Source organism: Lagopus muta, chromosome 16, assembly GCF_023343835.1.
Source record: "Lagopus muta isolate bLagMut1 chromosome 16, bLagMut1 primary, whole genome shotgun sequence".
Classification (NCBI taxonomy): Eukaryota; Metazoa; Chordata; class Aves; order Galliformes; family Phasianidae; genus Lagopus; species Lagopus muta.
The window spans coordinates 9,302,412-9,319,136 of record NC_064448.1 but is presented as its reverse complement, the minus strand read 5'-3'; the positions used below and the strand labels follow the sequence as shown (position 1 = coordinate 9,319,136).

At 48.2% G+C, this 16,725-nt stretch overlaps 1 protein-coding gene across 3 annotated transcripts in view; it reads left to right on the top strand.

Annotated features, from left to right (window-relative positions):
- The window catches only part of ITCH (itchy E3 ubiquitin protein ligase), a 232,467-nt gene that overhangs the window by 120,352 nt on the left and 95,390 nt on the right, over nt 1–16,725 (top strand). The window contains exon 19 of one of the 3 annotated variants that reach the window (XM_048963526.1): nt 14,296–14,455. The exons of the other annotated variants lie outside the window; for them this stretch is intronic. Within the exon in view, the coding sequence (XP_048819483.1) occupies nt 14,296–14,440 (145 nt within the window). The 3' untranslated portion in view covers nt 14,441–14,455. Of the gene's footprint in view, nt 1–14,295; nt 14,456–16,725 lie in introns of those variants that run through there. 3 annotated transcript variants of the gene reach the window in all.

Below are 16,725 nucleotides of genomic sequence, written 5' to 3'. Positions count from 1 at the left end.
AAAGGGAACTGTGAAGGGGAAGAGAAGGAAGAGAAAAGGAAAGGAAAAGCCAAGAGAAGAAAGGAATAGAAAGGAAAAGCAAGGAAAAGGAAAGAGAAGAGAGAGAAGGGAAAGGAAAAAGGGGAGGAAGGAGAAGGAGAGAAGGAGGAGGAGAAAAGTCGCACGGCTCCGGCGCCGTCCGAGAGGAATCCGGCCGCCGCCCCACTCCACCCTCAGGCCCCGGCCGCCCGCAGGCCGCCCTCAGCAACGTGACGCCGCAGGCGGTTGGTAGGGCCCGGGACGGAAGTGCTTCCTGCCGGCGGAGAGCACTTCCGGGGCAGCGCGGCGCGGGAGCGGTGAGCGGTGAGCGGGGCTGGCAGGAGCGGATCCGTGCCGGGAAGCGGGTCGGGCCTCGGCGCGGGGGCATCGAGGGGCTGTCGGGAGAGGAGCTCGAGGCGCCGCCGGCAGCCAGAGGCGGGTCCCGGCTCGCGGCTTTGCGGGCCGCGCGGCCTCGCAAGAGCTGCGGGTGCCGGAGCGCAGCCCGGGGCGAACGGGGCGGCTCCCGGGCGGCGGCAGCGCCGCGCTCCGTCGCGCGGTGGGAGCCGTCGCGCTGCGATCCGATGCCGTCGCTCTTCGTTTGGCCGTGGCGGGGAAGCCGGCGTCTCGCTCGCTCGCGCTGAGCGTCGTTTGCGTGGCGGCGGTCCTTGGAGATGGCGGCGGGGAAGCGCGGGGCTCCGTCCGGATGGCGAGTTTGGCTTTTGGCCTCGCTCGGTGGAGTTTTGCTTTCGGCCCGGAGTGCGCCGGCAGGAGGCTGTGGATGGCGGGGCCTGATGGTGCGGCAAGGATGGCGACGGGGTCGTGTGGCTGTGGCGTCGGCCGGCCGGCGGGCCGGCCGGAAAAGCCTGGCTGGAGGCCGATTCCTTTTGTGATTGCCTTTTCTGATGCGTTGTTGTGCGTTGGTGTTTCAGGTGTGTGAATGAGGACTCCCCGCTGGAATTTGTGCCGAGCAAAGCTGGACGAGGAGTGGATCCACGCGCCTGGTGCCCTGTTTGAGTGGGGGAGGAGCGGGCACGGCTGAAGGTTTGTCCCTGGCTCCGGATGTCAGTGAGCGGGACGAGTGCGGGCTGAAGTTGTGTGTGATTCTGTTTGTTGCTTGGGAAGGGCTGCCCTGAGAGATTGGTGGGAGGGAGGGAGGGCGGGCGAGGGAGATGTGAAAGCGGCGAGCAGTCAGGAGCGCGTGGCGTCTCTGCCCGCTTTGGTGGCGCTGTTTGTAGTCTTTGGGCGCACAGTGAGGCTGTGTCCAGCGTCCCAATTCAAAGGCAGGATTGGATCCAGTTGCGGCCCATCCGTCCCATGCAAACGCTTCTCTGAGCTGGTCCTCTGATACTAAAGGGGAAAAACAGGGATTTCTGGCACAAAAAGCCATATTTATGGGAAACAAGCCAGATTTAAAGGAAAAACAGTGATTTCTAGGAGAAAAAGCCGTATTTCATGGGGAAAAAACACAGATTTAATGGAAAAACAGGGATTTCTGGGAGCAAACCCCAGCTTTAAGGGGAAAAACCCCAGATTTAAGGGGAAAAACAGGGAGTTCTGGGAGAAAACCCCAGATTTAAGGGAAGCAATAAGGATTTCTAGCAGAAAAAGCCATATTTAAGGGGAAAAACCCGAGATTTAATAAGATAAACAGGGATTTCTAGCAGAAAAAGCCATATATAATGGTAAAAACCCGAGATTGAAGGGGAAAAAGAGGGAATACTAGCAGAAAAATCCATATTTAAGGGGAAAAACCCTAGATTTAAGAAGAAATGGAAGCTGGAGCTTCTTTCTCCCCGCAGGCAGGCGCCGTCAGGTCCACTCTGGAGCGCAACATTGTTTGCGCTGACCTCAGGAGATCCCTGAGCGTGCCCTGAGTGTTGTGTGCTGCGTGGCCCAGCCCCAGAAGGGGATTCCCACGTTGCAGGAGTGAGAGGATGAAGGAGGCCGAGGGCCCTTTTCTCGGGGCCGGCTCCTGTGTGGCCTCTTGCTTTCCGGAGAGAAGGGCTGCCCGCTGGGCACAGGGAGCGCCTTCTAGCTGGCGTCCGGTGCCCTGTCCTGCAGCCCCCTCCTCATGCTATGTGGAACGCCATTGCCAGCAGTGCGGCTGCCATTTTAGAACCTTCGCCGCATCACAGCCGTCACCTTGGTCACCGCTGCCCCGGCCAACGCACTCGCTCTGAGAGCTCTGACAGCCATGGCTGGAGCGAAGAGAGCGAGGGGCGATGCTTGCCCTCTTTTAAATGGGAAGAGGGAGCTTGGCTTCCCAGAAGCAAAGAGGAGGAGGGGGGCCGCCCTTAAGATCAAGCGGAGGAGGGGGCAGCGATTCCGTTTCCGTCGCGCCTGGACCAGCGCTGTGACCACCTCCGTGGAGCCCATGGAGGTGGATCCACCTCCGGATGAGCCCATGGAGGTGGATCCACCTCCAGATGAGCCCATGGAGGTGGATCCGCCTGCGGCACAGCTGGCCTGGCACCACACCACCGTGCCAGGCCCCGCATCGGCGCCGTCCCACCGCCGCTGGTCCAGGCGCTCGGCTCCCTACCCGCTGCGCGGCCCCTGCCCCCAGCATTAGCTGGGTGGCATGAGTTTCCATCAGCTCCTCCTCCGAGCCTCCTGGGGAGCCAAGTTCTCCTCTTCCCATTTAAATGCTGCAGGAGTTACAGTTTAGTTCTTGTTGTTGTTGTTGATTTTAGTGGTTAGTGTTAGTGTTAGGAGTAGGTTATTGTTCGTATGTTAGAGTTAGGCATAGGTTACTCGTAGTCTTTTAGTGTTAGGCATAGGTTCCTGTTCTTATGTTAGAGTTAGGCATAGGTTACTTGTAGTCTTTTAGTGTTAGGCATAGGTTCCTGTTCATACTTGACAGTTAGGGGTAGATTGCTGGTGTCGAGTGGCAGTGAGCAGCGCTCACTCGGTAAGCACACGCCTGATTGATCATCGGAAGACATGAGTGCGAGTGCCGTGAGCACGGAGGCCCGATGGCATCTTGGATGGATTGAATTTCCAGCTTGTGACTTTTGTGTTGCAGACCGTCGAGGAGCAGAGTGTGAGTGGCTGCGCCGTTGCGTTGGGCCCCAGGAGAACAGTGTGTGAGTGTGTGTCGAGCATCCTGCGTGGCCGTTGCCAGGTAGGTGTGCCTTCCTTTGCAGTAAGCAGTGCTTAGGCGTGAGCCCAGCTCATCGCCCTGTCCTCAGCAGATGGGCTTTCTGCGTGCTTTATTGCTGTGCTTGGTGCCGTACGGCACAGCTGCTGGGTAGGAGCACTTACCAACGTAGACATTGCAATGTTGCACCTGTTCTTCTGGCTACTGAACCATATAGAGAGAACAGAGATCCCAGCAGTGTTTGTTGCATGAAGGTTCTTCTTCCTTCGAAGTCTCTAATGAGAAAATTCCTCTTTCTCAGGAATGCATTATTTTGTTAACTTAGGAGCTTAGGATGTTTTGATACGTTTACAAGATAGTCCCATAAATATACTGGAGTTGAAGATAATTCATTAAGCATTCTGAGTCTTTTTCTTCTTATCTGCTATTACTTGGCAAGGCAGCAGGTAATGAAACACAACAATGTCATTATTGAAAGGTTTTTGCATTCCATGGGCATTCCGCTTAGAGGCAGTGGGTAGTTTGTCAGCCCAGTAACACATGAATTTAAGGATGCTATTGTACCTAGTGCACAGTTTGCTTATGCACATCAGTGGGGTGAATCTTACAGAACCACAGTTATTGTGTAACATTTCCTTAACTTGATTCTTGAGCTCTAAACAGTTAAGAAAAGTCCTTATATTCTTCATACACATCAATTCTACTGCGTGCACAGTCTGGACCTGGTTATTTATAATCACGTTTTCTTCCTTGCAGAGAGAATGATATTGAAGAATGTGGCTTGGAAATGTTTTTCTCAGTTGATAAAGAAATTCTGGGTGAAATCAAAAGCCATGATTTGAAGCCAAATGGTAGCAACATTCTCGTGACAGAAGAAAACAAAGAAGAATATATTAGGTAAGATTAAGTGAAGATTTTGAAATACTCTTATCTCTCCTGTTTCTTTTATCTCAATCAAGAAAATACTGTCACTATGCAATATGAAGCATTATTGAAATTCTGTCTATGAATAATTACTGATGTTGGCAAAATGTGGCAATCGTTCAGATTCTGCGTTTGGAAGGAAAATATTGGTGGAAATATTTAAAAAAATATATTACTATATATTACTTTTCCCAAAAGATTCAGTTTAGTAGAAGCTCCACTTGTTTTTTTTTTTTTCCCAGAGATAATTTAGTTTAGCAGAACATCATGGCAACAAATGTGAATGGTAGTTCCCCATTGCACACATTATTCTTCCCATTTTGCCTTTGTAGACTGCTGATATTCTCTCCAGCCATTTATGCTGTTGCTTGTTTTTAACCAAAGAACATTTTTGGATGCTTTTGTGATAAACTTGAGTTTTTAAAAATGCATCGTTTCGATACTGGTTTCCATGTGAACTGCCCTTACAGTGCTGTTATGTCCTGGCATTTGTAACAAGGCAGCATTGTGAATAATGTGAAGTGTTGTACTGTCGTAAATGAGGAATTATGATATAGCAGCACCAGAAGGTTTTAAAGCAAGGAAAGGAGCCTACGAGTGATTCCAGAAGAAAACCATGAGCTCAGGTGGTCTGGAGAAAAACTATGAGGTGCCTTGTCTCAAAAGATCCCCTCCTTGTCTCAAAATATCCCCAGTGAGCAGCAGTGTACAAGCTCTGCTTTAAGGTGTGAACTTCAGCATCGTCTTACACAGAGGATCTGCTCAAAACAAAGAGGAAACAAACAAGAAACCACTGCACACATGGCAGACATGAGATAAATTGAATCAGTAAAATTTTCCTCTTTCTTATGATCTGTTGTGTGAAGGCTTTTTGTGGGAAAGGTTTGAGAGATGAGAGAGTAGGAATTGCTTTCATGAGTCGTCCAAGAGCATTTCACAGAAATGGTAACATTTGCAGAAGGAACATATTGGCATTTTGCAGTTGTGCAAAATCCTGATTGGGATGGAGAGTAAGCAGTATCTGCAGAAGACCATTCTCTTCTAGTTTTGAGGAACCCAGGGAGAGCTCGGATTGCAGCCTAAGTAATACTCTTTCTTCTGCCATACTCTGGGTCCTGTGTTACGTTCCCCAGAGTTTCATCTCTCCTTTAGATTCCAGTTCTCCTGACAGGTTAGGCTTGAATTCAGCATAATATCTGCTTCTCCCTGGGTTCAGGTTCTTCGGGTCTCCTGCCTGCTTTTCACCTTTTTGTTAATGGAGAGTGGAGTTTCTACCACAGAGCAAAGTTTCATGATTAACAGAAACAAATATGGAACTTTCCAAATGGACATAGTCGTTTCTTGGTAAGCTAGCAGTCCTACTTATCTTCACCAGTACACCTGACCTAGATTTTACCTTGTCATGGATAATGACTGAGATTTCTGGGGACAATATTAGATGAATCTAGCTCTGCCTTTTTTTTCCTTCTCCAAATACCTAGGGACTGCTGTGCTCTCATTAATATAATCAGTGAGTAGATGCTGCCTCCTGTTTGAGCTTAAAATGCTTTCCATAGCAGTGGTTGGAAACATAGGGTTTTAACTCAAAACTGTTGGCACAGAGTGAAGGCTGCAGGTGCAGTTGTACAGTGCTCTATCCCTGGAACTTCCCAGACTTTACGTCACTTTTCTTCACATCACTTACGGTTCATTTCAGAATAAACTAACAAAGATTAACTTGGGTTGGCATAGCCCATTGTAAATTATCCTCCTGTATCTTCTACAGGCTGGTAGCAGAATGGAGACTTTCCCGAGGTGTTGAGGAACAGACACAAGCTTTTTTTGAAGGCTTCAATGAAATCCTGCCACAGCAGTATCTGCAGTATTTCGATGCTAAGGAACTGGAGGTAAAGGATTCTTTGACTATTGCCAGATCCAGGCTGTGACACGTAGTACTTAAATTTCAGTCAGTGTCTGAAGAACAGAGTTTGTGAAGGCTGACAGTTCTGTTTTGAGAATGTGTGAGAGAAGCCTCACGTGTTGGTGACTGTTTGGTGACTGTTTGGTGACTGTTTGGTGACTGTTTGGTGACTGTTTGGTGACTGTTTGGTGACTGTTTGGTGACTGTTTGGTGACTGTTTGGTGACTGTTTGGTGACTGTTTGGTGAGTGTGTTCTTCTTCACTTTCTTCTTCACAACCGACACGTTTCCAGCGCAGAGATTCTGCCAGTATAAACTTTTTGACTGATTGCTTTTGAAATCCTTGACAGTGAGTTTTGCTTGTGTTTAAAGAATGAGTAATTTGAAAGAAAGGGAGGTAAAAAGCCAATATCAGTGGATGATCACATTACTGCGTGGACCAGGTTTTAGCTACTTTTGGTCTCTCAAAATTATACTCTGAAGCAAAACATCATTTCTGCACGGAATTGTATGGTTAGGCAGTGATGAAGTATACATTCCTGGCTTGAATGTCTAAATACAAACATTTTCACAAATGGCTTTTCTATTCTGTGCTCTCTCCAAATTCAACAAAGTGGTTGTTATTATTTGCTGTGGAAGTTGTGAAGTTTACAATTCAAAATGAGAACGCTGTGATTGTAGGTGCTTTGAAGTACAATAGAGTTTGAGTACAGTACTCTGCTGTAGAAGCAAAGCAGTAGCTTGTAGTTTCATGTTTTTATCCTTTTTCTCCCCTCAAGGTGCTCCTGTGTGGAATGCAGGAAATTGATTGAAACGACTGGCAGAGGCATACCATCTACAGGCATTATACCAGAACCAGCAGACAGATACTGTGGTTCTGGCAGGTTTGTAGACTGCTTTTTTCCTCAGAAGAGCACAGCAACAGCTTAGTGAGCAACAGTCAGAATTACTCAACAAATTTGTAGTGTGTAAATATAAATTATTGCTGCTAATCCAGCTATTCTAGGGGTGATGATGAAGTGAAAATGTAAATAATAAATTTTACATCAATGTTAATTATTATTTTTCAGTTTGTAAAAGAAATAGATAACGAAAAGAGAATGAGACTTCTACAGTTCGTTACTGGAACATGCAGATTACCAGTGGGAAGATTTGCTGACCTCATGGGTAACAAGCCCTCTTTAATGCATTTTGTACTTCTATTAATTCCTTTCTTTAATAAGGACCAACCTGTATATGTAAGGATGTTTTTGATGAATGTATATTGACTCTTCTTCCTAAGTCTTGCGTACTGCCAGAGCTGTGACAGAAAAAGGGACGGGGGAGTGTTCACGCCTTCCATCAGTGATTTGACAGATGGTTTGGACGTGGTCCTGGTAGGACAGCCTGCTCTGGGTATCCCTGCCTGATCAGAGTGGAAGGACCAGGAAAAGTCCAGAGATTCCTTCCAGTCCCAAAGCAATTGTGTGATTCAGTGATTGAGTTTCTTTCAGAACCACTTCATATTTCTGCATTTTTCTACGTGGGTTTCTTCAGAGAGATGTAGGGAAAGGCAGATGTCTTTGGTCTCTGCAAGCAGTTAAAATCTTGCTTTCTCTTCAAGCCTTTCACACTCAGTTGTCGTGTATTACTACTGATACAGGTAGGCAGCTAGACCTGAGACTTAATTATTTGATTTTTTTTACAGGGAGCAATGGACCCCAAAAATTTTGTATTGAGAAAGTTGGGAAGGAAAACTGGTTACCTAGAAGTCACACCTGGTAAGTAGATAGGATAAAATTCTGTTATGGTTCTGTTTTTACTGATGACAATCTACTTTGAGATTTCAGAAAGTGGGTAATATATGAAAGTGGCTGAGATTGTGTGAAAGCAAAACACTGGGTTATGCCAGTAAGCTTTGTTGAGTAATAGTTGAACTTCTGAAAAACAGTTTTGTTGTGGAGCTGATTCCATTGTGAATGCCATGGATTTGCACACTACTGACAAGAAAAAATGTAGTAAGTGGCACTTTTTTCCCAGGAGTTTGGGATTGATCTATCTTGGCACTGAAAACAAATAGGCACACTCGTGCTCCCTGTTCGCTAGAGAAATTGCAGCTTCTGCTCAGTTTCTCAATTACACTGGTGCTTTGTGAAAAAGCTCAAATTTTAAATTTCAAATACAAAAGAGAGATGAAGTGAGGCTTCTTACTCAGTGCATCACCATTTCTGGGAAATTATTGTTAGAGTGCTTGTGCTTTAACTCTGCTTTCACAGATAAATGCACATGAAGGTACAGCTGTGTTAGAGGGTATAAATCCAGTTATCCCTCTGAACAGGAAAGTTGATATGCCTGTGTTCCTAATGGCTTTTTGGTGGTTTAAATAATTCCACAATAATTCAGGTTTTCCTTTGTTTTCAGTTTCAATCGCCTAGACCTTCCACCCTATAAGAATTACGAGCAGTTGAAGGAGAAGCTGCTATTTGCAATTGAAGAAACAGAAGGATTTGGACAGGAATAGCTGTGATTTGCACCTTGAAGAATGTGAACTCCACACGATGTTCTTCTTCACTTCTTCTGCTTGTTGCACACTTCATTGTAAAGTAGACTTGACTTGGATTTATTTAACAACACTAGTGTGTAAGTCAATGGATGTTATCCTGAGGTTTTATCCACGTTAACACGTTCCAGCAGAGGTGAATGAATTTGTCTCCCACTGCTCCTCCCACCACTGCTTGAGCAGCCTGAGCTGTGTGAATTGATACTGCGTAACAAATGCGTGCTCATATGTTGCTGCCAATTAATCCTAATTTTCAAGCATTAAAATAACTTCTATTTAGAATTTTGCCTTATGAGAATGACATGAAAAAATGAACGGAATGCTGAGCTGCTGATCTAAAGTAACAAAGCCTTATTGCTCCAGTAGCTCAGGAAGCGTTTGTGTATGAAACTGCGCAGTAAATGCGCCGTGTCTTCATCTGATCTAGCACTGAAGCTTGTATTTTAATGCATTTGTTTGTGTTCCAGAAAAAGAACTCTGAACAAAAAAACCTGTTTAATTTTTCTTGTTTGCGTTATCACTACATGCTGCACTGAATTTGTGATTTCAACTCTTTGTTCTATTGGTATCTCCAGCCCCCTTTCTTGCGGGTGTCTTTTTAATTTTCTTCAAGAATCATTGTCTGTGTATATATGCTCTAGTGAACTAGGACATAAATGGGATCAGCAGCACTGGATTGTAAAATACTGTACTGAAATTCATTGTCGAAATTTCCTTGTATTGTAATTTCAAATACTCAGGTAACTGTAACAGTATCTCAGTAAGTCAAATACTTTTATAAAACGACTTCAAGAGATGGTAGTCCTGTTGTTGTTCCTTCTGTGTTACGAAGCAGCAGCGTAGAAATGAATGATTTAGCTGCTCCTGGGGCTTGGAAGTGGGCTGGGATGGCACGTTTTCAGATTTTGCCTCATGGGGACGTGAGTGGGCGTTGGGCCCGAGCCCACTGCTGTTTGTCACAGCACAGGGGCTGCGGGGGACGCCGGCAGCGCAGAGCAGGGAAAGCCAGGCTGTGCGTTGGCATGAAATCTTCCCTCTGTACAAACGTAGCTGCTGAGGTTTTCCCCCAGGTCTTTGTGCACTTGGCTAATAAGGCTCTGCAGCAAAAGCAGCCGGGCACTCCTGATACTTGGGGCTCAGGAAAGGGCCAGAAGAAAGGGGGTGGCCAGCAGGGACAGGGAGGTGATCGTCCCCCTCCCCTCTGCTCTTGTGAGGCCCCATCTGCAGTGCTGCGTCCAGGTGTGGAGCCCCAGTCCGAGAAAGACAGAGAGGAGAGCCACAGAGATGAGCAGGGGACTGGAGCAGCTCCCTACAAAGACAGGCTGAGGGAGCTGGGCTTGTTCAGCCTGGAGAAAAGAAGGCTATTGGGTGATCTCATTGCAGCCTTCAGTACCTAAAGGGAACTTAGAAACAGGAGGGGAATCTTTGAAAGGGTTGATAACAGCAGGACAAGGGGAAATGGTTTGAAGTTGAGGGAGGGAAGATTGAGGTTGGATGTCAGGGGGAAATTCTTTCCTATGAGAGTGGTGAGGTGCTGGAACAGCTGCCCAGAGAGGCTGTGGATGCCCCGTCCGTCCCTGGAGGTGTTCAAGGCCGGGTTGGATGGGGCCCTGGGCAGCCTGGGCTGCTGTGAAATGGGGAGGTTGGTGGCCCTGCGTGTGGCAGGGGGCTGGAGCTTCATGATCCTTGAGGTCCCTTCCAACCCTGGCCATTCTGTGATTCTTGAGTGAAGGGCAAACCAAATCTGAGTCTGGTAAGAGCACAAAACAATGAAATGCAGCACAAGTTATTTATTGCCTGCGTAGATGATCTTGATGCAACTCCATTTCAGAGCTGGATAAAGAGCGTGGAGAGAAAGGGAAAGGAGGGGAGGAGAGGGCAAGGGAGGGGAAGGAAGGAAGGAAGGGAAGGAAAAGGGAACTGTGAAGGGGAAGAGAAGGAAGAGAAAAGGAAAGGAAAAGCCAAGAGAAGAAAGGAATAGAAAGGAAAAGCAAGGAAAAGGAAAGAGAAGAGAGAGAAGGGAAAGGAAAAAGGGGAGGAAGGAGAAGGAGAGAAGGAGGAGGAGAAAAGTCGCACGGCTCCGGCGCCGTCCGAGAGGAATCCGGCCGCCGCCCCACTCCACCCTCAGGCCCCGGCCGCCCGCAGGCGCCCTCAGCAACGTGACGCCGCAGGCGGTTGCTAGGGCCCGGGACGGAAGTGCTTCCTGCCGGCGGAGAGCACTTCCGGGGCAGCGCGGCGCGGGAGCGGTGAGCGGTGAGCGGGGCTGGCAGGAGCGGATCCGTGCCGGGAAGCGGGTCGGGCCTCGGCGCGGGGGCATCGAGGGGCTGTCGGGAGAGGAGCTCGAGGCGCCGCCGGCAGCCAGAGGCGGGTCCCGGCTCGCGGCTTTGCGGGCCGCGCGGCCTCGCAAGAGCTGCGGGTGCCGGAGCGCAGCCCGGGGCGAACGGGGCGGCTCCCGGGCGGCGGCAGCGCCGCGCTCCGTCGCGCGGTGGGAGCCGTCGCGCTGCGATCCGATGCCGTCGCTCTTCGTTTGGCCGTGGCGGGGAAGCCGGCGTCTCGCTCGCTCTCGCTGAGCGTCGTTTGCGTGGCGGCGGTCCTTGGAGATGGCGGCGGGGAAGCGCGGGGCTCCGTCCGGATGGCGAGTTTGGCTTTTGGCCTCGCTCGGTGGAGTTTTGCTTTCGGCCCGGAGTGCGCCGGCAGGAGGCTGTGGATTGCGGGGCCTGATGGTGCGGCAAGGATGGCGACGGGGTCGTGTGGCTGTGGCGTCGGCCGGCCGGCGGGCCGGCCGGAAAAGCCTGGCTGGAGGCCGATTCCTTTTGTGATTGCCTTTTCTGATGCGTTGTTGTGCGTTGGTGTTTCAGGTGTGTGAATGAGGACTCCCCGCTGGAATTTGTGCCGAGCAAAGCTGGACGAGGAGTGGATCCACGCGCCTGGTGCCCTGTTTGAGTGGGGGAGGAGCGGGCACGGCTGAAGGTTTGTCCCTGGCTCCGGATGTCAGTGAGCGGGACGAGTGCGGGCTGAAGTTGTGTGTGATTCTGTTTGTTGCTTGGGAAGGGCTGCCCTGAGAGATTGGTGGGAGGGAGGGAGGGCGGGCGAGGGAGATGTGAAAGCGGCGAGCAGTCAGGAGCGCGTGGCGTCTCTGCCCGCTTTGGTGGCGCTGTTTGTAGTCTTTGGGCGCACAGTGAGGCTGTGTCCAGCGTCCCAATTCAAAGGCAGGATTGGATCCAGTTGCGGCCCATCCGTCCCATGCAAACGCTTCTCTGAGCTGGTCCTCTGATACTAAAGGGGAAAAACAGGGATTTCTGGCACAAAAAGCCATATTTATGGGAAACAAGGCAGATTTAAAGGAAAAACAGTGATTTCTAGGAGAAAAAGCCGTATTTCATGGGGAAAAAACACAGATTTAATGGAAAAACAGGGATTTCTGGGAGCAAACCCCAGCTTTAAGGGGAAAAACCCCAGATTTAAGGGGAAAAACAGGGAGTTCTGGGAGAAAACCCCAGATTTAAGGGAAGCAATAAGGATTTCTAGCAGAAAAAGCCATATTTAAGGGGAAAAACCCGAGATTTAATAAGATAAACAGGGATTTCTAGCAGAAAAAGCCATATATAATGGTAGAAACCCGAGATTGAAGGGGAAAAAGAGGGAATACTAGCAGAAAAATCCATATTTAAGGGGAAAAACCCTAGATTTAAGAAGAAATGGAAGCTGGAGCTTCTTTCTCCCCGCAGGCAGGCGCCGTCAGGTCCACTCTGGAGCGCAACATTGTTTGCGCTGACCTCAGGAGATCCCTGAGCGTGCCCTGAGTGTTGTGTGCTGCGTGGCCCAGCCCCAGAAGGGGATTCCCACGTTGCAGGAGTGAGAGGATGAAGGAGGCCGAGGGCCCTTTTCTCGGGGCCGGCTCCTGTGTGGCCTCTTGCTTTCCGGAGAGAAGGGCTGCCCGCTGGGCACAGGGAGCGCCTTCTAGCTGGCGTCCGGTGCCCTGTCCTGCAGCCCCCTCCTCATGCTATGTGGAACGCCATTGCCAGCAGTGCGGCTGCCATTTTAGAACCTTCGCCGCATCACAGCCGTCACCTTGGTCACCGCTGCCCCGGCCAACGCACTCGCTCTGAGAGCTCTGACAGCCATGGCTGGAGCGAAGAGAGCGAGGGGCGATGCTTGCCCTCTTTTAAATGGGAAGAGGGAGCTTGGCTTCCCAGAAGCAAAGAGGAGGAGGGGGGCCGCCCTTAAGATCAAGCGGAGGAGGGGGCAGCGATTCCGTTTCCGTCGCGCCTGGACCAGCGCTGTGACCACCTCCGTGGAGCCCATGGAGGTGGATCCACCTCCGGAAGAGCCCATGGAGGTGGATCCACCTCTGGATGAGCCCATGGAGGTGGATCCACCTCCAGATGAGCCCATGGAGGTGGATCCGCCTGCGGCACAGCTGGCCTGGCACCACACCACCGTGCCAGGCCCCGCATCGGCGCCGTCCCACCGCCGCTGGTCCAGGCGCTCGGCTCCCTACCCGCTGCGCGGCCCCTGCCCCCAGCATTAGCTGGGTGGCATGAGTTTCCATCAGCTCCTCCTCCGAGCCTCCTGGGGAGCCAAGTTCTCCTCTTCCCATTTAAATGCTGCAGGAGTTACAGTTTAGTTCTTGTTGTTGTTGTTGATTTTAGTGGTTAGTGTTAGTGTTAGGAGTAGGTTATTGTTCGTATGTTAGAGTTAGGCATAGGTTACTCGTAGTCTTTTAGTGTTAGGCATAGGTTCCTGTTCTTATGTTAGAGTTAGGCATAGGTTACTTGTAGTCTTTTAGTGTTAGGCATAGGTTCCTGTTCATACTTGACAGTTAGGGGTAGATTGCTGGTGTCGAGTGGCAGTGAGCAGCGCTCACTCGGTAAGCACACGCCTGATTGATCATCGGAAGACATGAGTGCGAGTGCCGTGAGCACGGAGGCCCGATGGCATCTTGGATGGATTGAATTTCCAGCTTGTGACTTTTGTGTTGCAGACCGTCGAGGAGCAGAGTGTGAGTGGCTGCGCCGTTGCGTTGGGCCCCAGGAGAACAGTGTGTGAGTGTGTGTCGAGCATCCTGCGTGGCCGTTGCCAGGTAGGTGTGCCTTCCTTTGCAGTAAGCAGTGCTTAGGCGTGAGCCCAGCTCATCGCCCTGTCCTCAGCAGATGGGCTTTCTGCGTGCTTTATTGCTGTGCTTGGTGCCGTACGGCACAGCTGCTGGGTAGGAGCACTTACCAACGTAGACATTGCAATGTTGCACCTGTTCTTCTGGCTACTGAACCATATAGAGAGAACAGAGATCCCAGCAGTGTTTGTTGCATGAAGGTTCTTCTTCCTTCGAAGTCTCTAATGAGAAAATTCCTCTTTCTCAGGAATGCATTATTTTGTTAACTTAGGAGCTTAGGATGTTTTGATACGTTTACAAGATAGTCCCATAAATATACTGGAGTTGAAGATAATTCATTAAGCATTCTGAGTCTTTTTCTTCTTATCTGCTCTTACTTGGCAAGGCAGCAGGTAATGAAACACAACAATGTCATTATTGAAAGGTTTTTGCATTCCATGGGCATTCCGCTTAGAGGCAGTGGGTAGTTTGTCAGCCCAGTGACACATGAATTTAAGGATGCTATTGTACCTAGTGCACAGTTTGCTTATGCACATCAGTGGGGTGAATCTTACAGAACCACAGTTATTGTGTAACATTTCCTTAACTTGATTCTTGAGCTCTAAACAGTTAAGAAAAGTCCTTATATTCTTCATACACATCAATTCTACTGCGTGCACAGTCTGGACCTGGTTATTTATAATCACGTTTTCTTCCTTGCAGAGAGAATGATATTGAAGAATGTGGCTTGGAAATGTTTTTCTCAGTTGACAAAGAAATTCTGGGTGAAATCAAAAGCCATGATTTGAAGCCAAATGGTAGCAACATTCTCGTGACAGAAGAAAACAAAGAAGAATATATTAGGTAAGATTAAGTGAAGATTTTGAAATACTCTTATCTCTCCTGTCTCTTTTATCTCAATCAAGAAAATACTGTCACTATGCAATATGAAGCATTATTGAAATTCTGTCTATGAATAATTACTGATGTTGGCAAAATGTGGCAATCGTTCAGATTCTGCGTTTGGAAGGAAAATATTGGTGGAAATATTTAAAAAAATATATTACTATATATTACTTTTCCCAAAAGATTCAGTTTAGTAGAAGCTCCACTTGTTTTTTTTTTTTTCCCAGAGATAATTTAGTTTAGCAGAACATCATGGCAACAAATGTGAATGGTAGTTCCCCATTGCACACATTATTCTTCCCATTTTGCCTTTGTAGACTGCTGATATTCTCTCCAGCCATTTATGCTGTTGCTTGTTTTTAACCAAAGAACATTTTTGGATGCTTTTGTGATAAACTTGAGTTTTTAAAAATGCATCGTTTCGATACTGGTTTCCATGTGAACTGCCCTTACAGTGCTGTTATGTCCTGGCATTTGTAACAAGGCAGCATTGTGAATAATGTGAAGTGTTGTACTGTCGTAAATGAGGAATTATGATATAGCAGCACCAGAAGGTTTTAAAGCAAGGAAAGGAGCCTACGAGTGATTCCAGAAGAAAACCATGAGCTCAGGTGGTCTGGAGAAAAACTATGAGGTGCCTTGTCTCAAAAGATCCCCTCCTTGTCTCAAAAGATCCCCAGTGAGCAGCAGTGTACAAGCTCTGCTTTAAGGTGTGAACTTCAGCATCGTCTTACACAGAGGATCTGCTCAAAACAAAGAGGAAACAAACAAGAAACCACTGCACACATGGCAGACATGAGATAAATTGAATCAGTAAAATTTTCCTCTTTCTTATGATCTGTTGTGTGAAGGCTTTTTGTGGGAAAGGTTTGAGAGATGAGAGAGTAGGAATTGCTTTCATGAGTCGTCCAAGAGCATTTCACAGAAATGGTAACATTTGCAGAAGGAACATATTGGCATTTTGCAGTTGTGCAAAATCCTGATTGGGATGGAGAGTAAGCAGTATCTGCAGAAGACCATTCTCTTCTAGTTTTGAGGAACCCAGGGAGAGCTCGGATTGCAGCCTAAGTAATATTCTTCTGCCATACTCTGGGTCCTGTGTTACGTTCCCCAGAGTTTCATCTCTCCTTTAGATTCCAGTTCTCCTGACAGGTTAGGCTTGAATTCAGCATAATATCTGCTTCTCCCTGGGTTCAGGTTCTTCGGGTCTCCTGCCTGCTTTTCACCTTTTTGTTAATGGAGAGTGGAGTTTCTACCACAGAGCAAAGTTTCATGATTAACAGAAACAAATATGGAACTTTCCAAATGGACATAGTCGTTTCTTGGTAAGCTAGCAGTCCTACTTATCTTCACCAGTACACCTGACCTAGATTTTACCTTGTCATGGATAATGACTGAGATTTCTGGGGACAATATTAGATGAATCTAGCTCTGCCTTTTTTTTCCTTCTCCAAATACCTAGGGACTGCTGTGCTCTCATTAATATAATCAGTGAGTAGATGCTGCCTCCTGTTTGAGCTTAAAATGCTTTCCATAGCAGTGGTTGGAAACATAGGGTTTTAACTCAGAACTGTTGGCACAGAGTGAAGGCTGCAGGTGCAGTTGTACAGTGCTCTATCCCTGGAACTTCCCAGACTTTACGTCACTTTTCTTCACATCACTTACGGTTCATTTCAGAATAAACTAACAAAGATTAACTTGGGTTGGCATAGCCCATTGTAAATTATCCTCCTGTATCTTCTACAGGCTGGTAGCAGAATGGAGACTTTCCCGAGGTGTTGAGGAACAGACACAAGCTTTTTTTGAAGGCTTCAATGAAATCCTGCCACAGCAGTATCTGCAGTATTTCGATGCTAAGGAACTGGAGGTAAAGGATTCTTTGACTATTGCCAGATCCAGGCTGTGACACGTAGTACTTAAATTTCAGTCAGTGTCTGAAGAACAGAGTTTGTGAAGGCTGACAGTTCTGTTTTGAGAATGTGTGAGAGAAGCCTCACGTGTTGGTGAGTGTTTGGTGAGTGTTTGGTGAGTGTTTGGTGAGTGTTTGGTGAGTGTTTGGTGAGTGTTTGGTGAGTGTTTGGTGAGTGTTTGGTGAGTGTTTGGTGACTGTTTGGTGACTGTTTGGTGACTGTTTGGTGACTGTTTGGTGAGTGTTTGGTGACTGTTTGGTGACTGTTTGGTGACTGTTTGGTGACTGTTTGGTGACTGTTTGGTGACTGTTTGGTGACTGTTTGGTGACTGTTTGGT